Here is a 6,674-nt window from a genome sequence, read left to right as displayed (position 1 = left end):
TATTCAATCCAGGACTCGAGAAGGTAGGTTACTTTTCATTGGCCTGTCCTCATTAATAAGAATTAATTCACTTGATGAATGATAAAATGGATGCCTACTTCGGTACATTGTGAAAACAAAATGTTTCACAAAGTATATTTCCTCTATTTAACTTATTATTTGTATACTTACTTATCAATGTTATAATATTTGTTATTTTATAACCTTTATTTAACCTACTGTTACATTTAAACAATGCAGCAGGAATATTAAGTCACTGTTTCTTATAATTTGTGGGAAGTCTCTGAAAATATTTGTGTAGGTGGTACCAACCTATATTTCATTTTTTTAGCATTGAAAGATAAAATGATCATGACATGTCTTTTTAAGAAAAAGAGTTGAAAATTTTGCATCAAATATGTAACAATAACAGGTTGACTTCAAATTGGTAATACAAAATTATTTTCATGCTCAATTTATCTCTATTGCAACATTACTTACTGCATCTTATAATAATAATAATAAAATAATAAAAGATATTGATTTAATGTTTGAAACAAATTTCATAGGACATAACAAATAATAAGTACAATCAAACTATCAAAAGGGAAAGCGACTCAGCTTATGCCTGCACCTTGCAGAACAAAGTCCCTTGGCTAACAGGCGCTGTTTTTCATGTCGCCCCCATAAAATCATAACCCTAATAAATACCATCAATACACATGCACCCTTTTTTTGCTAAATACAATATATAAATAAATTAATTTGCTGTCATCAATAATAATGCTAGGTATTTTGAGTGTATAGTATAGTTGCCGTCAGAGCATTAGTAATAGACAGAAAAATGGCTATACACACTAATTATATTTCACCTGTATAAGTTAGTGGAAGCTTCTGGCTAAATTAAACTTTGTTTCAGGTTCAGCTTTGGCAGTTGCCCAGTGTGGAATATTTACATGCACAGCCTTCTACAAGTGGTGCGCAGTGTAAAACTGACAATACAACAGGTAAGCTAACACTGATAAAAATCTATACCTTATAGCATAATTTAGAATTTTAGAGTTGATCTGATGATAAAGCTAGCGGTGACCATAGGAACACTGTGATCTTCAACACAACTGCATCGAGTTTGGACTCGTTTGTCGTCTTGACGAGTACTTTGGTAACCAGGGCATATAGTACAGTCAGCAAAAAAAAAACTTATATTAGAAGAATTTTCAGAAAAACTTTTATTGAACTGTTTACGAACCTTTAATGTACGAGTCCAACTCGCACTTGACCATTTTTCTGTATTGTCTGTGTTTATGGTACACTCATGTAATAACACTCCTCTTTTTGCGTTAGGGGTTAAAAATAGGTTGAGCTGCTTAGTAGTTAGAGGAGATAGAAATGGATATGCATACATACAGGTCAAAATATAATCCTCCTTTTGGCTTCACCAGAATCGGGTAAAACTACAGAATTAATTTCATTACATTTGGCATGGCAAGTAGATTGTTTATCAGAGGTATACAAAATTATGTATTGTCAACTTCCAAGATCACCTTACATTTCATTTCATTCATTTGACAAGTAAAGACATATTTGACAATAAGGCAAGAAATTGTAAGAAAGTTGTCTAGGTAAACATAGGTCATTGACCTGCAATATGACAAAAATTGGATTGTGCGTACCAATTTTATTTTATCTTGCATTAGTTAGTGTAAGCTACTGGCTAAATTTAACTTTGTTTCAGGTTCAGCTTTGGAGTTGCCCAGTGTGGAATATTTACATGCACAGCCTTCCACAAGTGCGTGCAGTGCAAAACGGACAATACAATACTACAATACAATACTTGTGTAACGTGAAACTGTATTTACCTATGTAAAGAAAAACAGATCCATGACATGAAAATAAATTATATTAAGAAAAACAACTTTTTTTTTCTTTAATTCGATCATTTAATTAATAAAAAGCGCACCACTACGTGCCGTTTTTTGACAATATATCGATAAAAAAGCACAACACTATGCGTTACAATATCGATAATATCGACTGTTCCTAACAACACTACTTGTCAATGTGACTTTTTCGGCCCTGTTTAGTCTGTGCAGTTCGTTTCTTGATATTGGCACCAAAAAGACACTGAATTCATACTACAATCGTGGTTTTGTTTTTGTATGAGAGTTCCGACTCTTAAAACGTAGTGATTATATACTCTTTGATCTCACTCACTCATCTATGCGCGACAAAAGCAAGTACCAAAGAGTACTCTGTGTGCGCGACCGTCCGTCACAGCCACAGCTCATGATAACGCCACGCCTTTTCGTTTTTATTTAAAAGGAAGCTATTTAATTTCATTGCACAGTTTTAGTTACATTGCTTAAAATCATTACTTCAAAAGAAGAATTTGCAACGTACAACTATCTTCTGAATTAGTCGTGTACTGAAATAAGGAACCTGACAACATGCCGGCCAGCGGTTTCGATTTGTATAACATGCAGGACGCCAGAAATAATTTTGATGCAATGCGACCTACTCCAATTTGCTCTGATGCCAATCAATTAATGGGACAATGTCCGAATATACACATATCTACGAATTGTTACTACGGATTCCATAACCCGAAACGTTATGTGGAGAATACAGAAATGGTGACCGATTGCGAAATGATGGAAGCTACGCGAGAAAATGCAAAATCTTCGCCACAAACCAACGTTAGAAAACGCAGCGCGGACGACGGCGATTATCGTCAATCCAAGCGACCTCGAGAAGGTAGGTTACTGTTTAATTGGCCTCTGTGGAAACTCATTGAATTGATTAGAATTAATTTTCACTTAGATGAATGATAATAATGGATGCCTACTTCGGTACTTGTTTCAATTCAAAGAGGTTTCACAAAGTATATTTGTCTGTATTTAACTTATTATTTGTATACTTAGTCTTATCAATGTTTATTATATATTTACTTATTTTACTAACCTCTTATTTAACCTATCTGTTACATTTAAACAATGCAGCAGGAATATTATGTAGTCACTGTTTCTTATAATTTGTGGGAAGTCTCTGTACATAATATTATTTGTGTAGGTGGTACCTACCTATATTTCATTTTTTTAGCATTGAAAGATAAAGTGATCATGACATGTCTTTTTATAGAAAAAGAGTTGAAAATTAAGTTGCATCAAATATGTAACAATTATACAGGTTGACTTCAAATTGGTAATACAAAATTAGTGTTTCATGCTCAGTTAATGCTGGGTAATATAATGCATTAACTCTTTTGTTGAAACAAGTCTGAAAAAAAATTGTGGTTTCTATGCATTATTGAAATAAGAAATCATGAACAATGTATTGAAACCGCAAATTTCATCGGACTGATTTCAACAATAGTTAATGCATTATATTACCCAGCATTAACTGAGCATAAAACACTAATTTTGTATTACCAATTTGAAGTCACCCTTACAGCAAGGACATATGATCATTTACTTACATACATGCTTTTGGTATCATGTTACTGTTTTTTAAAATCATTTTTCAATAAAAAGACATCAAGATTATTTACCCTTTTTCTAATGCTAAAAAAAACAGAGTATATAAAAATCTTCTAAATAGTGAATTTGTTGCAATTTCAATTCCTAAATTTAATGCCATCTTATGAGGTGATCGAAAGTTAGGGGTTTTAATCTGGTGTGAATGTGAATGCATCTGATACACCTGTTGCATTGACACTGTTATTTTTTTAGTGTTTTTGAGTTTTCCTTTTGATGTCTTAAATCAGCATCTGTTTGGCAGGCATTAGTTGTAACTTAATGGTGACATGAAAAGATACCTTAAGTGATTTAACAGTACCAGAATGGTTTCTACAGCCATTAAACATAACATCTGTATTTTAAACTGCATGTTCTTAAAAATAAACACTGTTTTTTAGTTGTTTGTTGTATCAACCAACATGCCCCGAAAACATTTATACTTGCACTCTTCTTACATATTCTGAAAACAGGAAAATGAACTACCACTTAAGGTACCTTCTCACATAAACTGCAATACACATACATAATTATAATGTACCTAAAATATTATAACATCTTAGTCAATTATTTCTTCATGTTTATATTGATATTAATTTTAATTCTAATTATTAAGTATTAAGTCTGCAAGCAGTAGCTATAAAATAGTCAAATGAGTTGTCACTAGTGTTTTATTTGAAATACAAGACTACCTTTGTAAGAAACTAAAATGCTAAGTAGTACTGACAAGACATTTTTTAAGGATGGAAATATGTAGATATTTTTTTTGTACAAAGGAATGAAAATGAAATGTGTCCTTGGTTTCTCAACATAACATGGACTATGGACATAGTTTCATCAAATCACAAGCATCAATAAATGATGATGTAGTGTATCAAATGATAGTGTAGTGTTTCAACAATGTGTGGTATATGTAGACAGTAAGCCTTAGTTAACTTTGAATAACTAGCTTTTTCTAATTAAGGTTAAATTTTCTTACATTGCCTCTACAGTACAGTGCTGGTACTATTCTAATAGTACTTACAGTGAAAATTAAACCTTATGGAAGAAGCTAGTTACACGGTATTATCAGTTTAAACTGTTGGAACTCAAGGAACAGTTTATGAGTACATAGAAAAATTTCATGTTGAGGTTGTTTGCCGTTAAGATGTGTCAAGGGCTAATTATTATTGTCCCATGCCCACAATCTTTTGGTTATTAGTTCATGAGGGGAATAAATTAAGAAACATACCCATAATACAAGCTAATCACTAATAGTACAAGCTTTGCTTAGTTTGGGACTAGGTCAATTATCCTATGATATTTATTTATTTATTTCAATCATAATTATTTCAATGTAAACTTACAAGGGCTAGGTGGGGCTTGAAACTAAATTATCTAGAAGCCTTCAATTTGTTTGATGAAGTAAATGATTAAACTAAGTGCACAATTTTTTTGTTGCATTAGAATTGAAAAAAAAAATGTTTAATGGAAGTTATGTATTTATTTAAAACCAGAAATTTGTATTCTTAGCGATTATGTACCTACTGGTTTTATGTTGCAGCTAGCTAATAATATTACAACATTAATTGTTATTAGATTATAAATGTAATTATTATCATTAATTAAGTGTAATGGGCTGTGAATGATGCAAATGAAATTACCTTAAGTAGTATCTGGTAATTTGACAAGGTATCTGGCCTGTCCAATACCTGTAAATATTCAAAAGCCAATATCCCATGCCCATGCCTACAATAAATAACAATTTGGGAGACAATTATGTAATATTCATAAAAATGTATTATAGTAAATTTTGCTAAAACAAGAAGTTATTTTCTAATATGGGGCCATTCATCATCCATAAAGTAAGCACCCCCCCCCCTTCCTCTTGTCACACGTTTTGCTACGAAATTTGCAATTATTTTGTTCCCGTGTCACAAACCTGACCCCTCCCCCCCTTCCTCAAATGTGTGACATACTTTATGGATGACCCCTTATCAGTGTTGAAATTAACATTTAAGGTTGACGAAAATAAAAACGTGAAAAAGGGATCAAATTGGTAAACTTCAATAATGTTTCAGAAGCAAAAAGTAGTCAGATCAGTTCTCTACTTATATTTATCAGCATATACACACGCACTTAAATTTTGAGGCTGTATTAAAATTATATGTCTCATACATGTTTTCTGGATTGGATCTGGTGCTGAGTTGAATCAAAGATTTACAATGCTTGAGTTTTTATGGAGCGTTAATAATTTTAGCCTTCTTCATAATTCATAATATTAAGAGTAGAATCAAGGACTCTTTAATGTAACCAAAAATTTAATTTAGCCAATAATTTACCATTGAAATCATTCTATGCATCATATAATAATGATTTGTCTGGTAGGGTAGATCTGTTTGGTCAAAGCTGCATATTGATAAACATTTTTTTCTCTTGCTTGTCCATTATAACTGCCTGCCAAACAAAGAGTCATCTTCGACTCTCGCTCGGAGACATATTTACTCAATCAATAGGATCAACAATCCTAAATCTTGGCAACCTTAATATAATGGGCATAAATCCAGTGATTAAAAATGCAGTCATTGATTAGTTAAATGCCAATGAATGGATAGTTTACCCTACAAATCTCAAAAACAATGTGTATTGTGAGCATGGTTGAAATCGCAACAAAGATGGACCTGGCTGGAGACTTCCCACTGTGGCACCCTAGGCACAGTGTGATAAGTCCGACTTTATTTCAGAGGGTATGGTGCCACCGACTACCAACTACAACCCCTGTTTACTGCGTCCAACCCACAACAACCCAGATATATCTCGTTGTCTCATGGTCCATATGATCTAATCTCATCCAAATTGACATAAATCCAGAAATCAATATCTAATTCAGAAATAATTCTATCTGCAGAGGTGAAAAAAGAGAAAAAAAATGGACCTGAGACAAACGAAATCAAGAAATTGGACAGAAGCAAAGAAGAGTTGTTGGAGTCCTTATACTGGAATATTCATGGAGGAAACTTTATCGATTTATTGCAGTGTTTGTGAATCTAGTTTATGAATTATGATGTGGAATGTGATATTTTTAAGAACTACACATAAGTGACTGGGACACTAATACTTGAATTATATATAGTTAAGATCATTTCTCAATAACTTAAATTTAAGGTTTTCGTAATAAATTCAAACCGGGATCAAGGCTTTTAT

The 6,674-nt window shown here is 32.5% G+C and overlaps 1 protein-coding gene across 2 annotated transcripts; it reads left to right on the top strand.

The window, feature by feature from the left end:
- Positions 1-2,001: 2,001 nt before the first annotated feature.
- On the top strand, positions 2,002-6,661 carry LOC141443677 (uncharacterized). 2 transcript variants are annotated; one of them, XM_074109024.1, is made up of 2 exons: positions 2,002-2,733; positions 6,379-6,661. In XM_074109024.1, exons 1-2 carry the CDS (start codon positions 2,427-2,429, stop codon positions 6,513-6,515), a joined length of 444 nt encoding a protein of 147 aa, XP_073965125.1. In that variant the 5' UTR covers positions 2,002-2,426; the 3' UTR covers positions 6,516-6,661. The 2 variants fall into 2 exon arrangements, with proteins under 2 accessions (XP_073965125.1, XP_073965133.1); XM_074109032.1 differs by having other exon boundaries at positions 6,215-6,661.
- Positions 6,662-6,674: the final 13 nt, after the last annotated feature.

This window comes from Choristoneura fumiferana, chromosome 2 (assembly GCF_025370935.1).
Source record: "Choristoneura fumiferana chromosome 2, NRCan_CFum_1, whole genome shotgun sequence".
Taxonomy (NCBI): domain Eukaryota; kingdom Metazoa; phylum Arthropoda; class Insecta; order Lepidoptera; family Tortricidae; genus Choristoneura; species Choristoneura fumiferana.
This window is presented reverse-complemented; position numbering and strand designations above follow the sequence as displayed.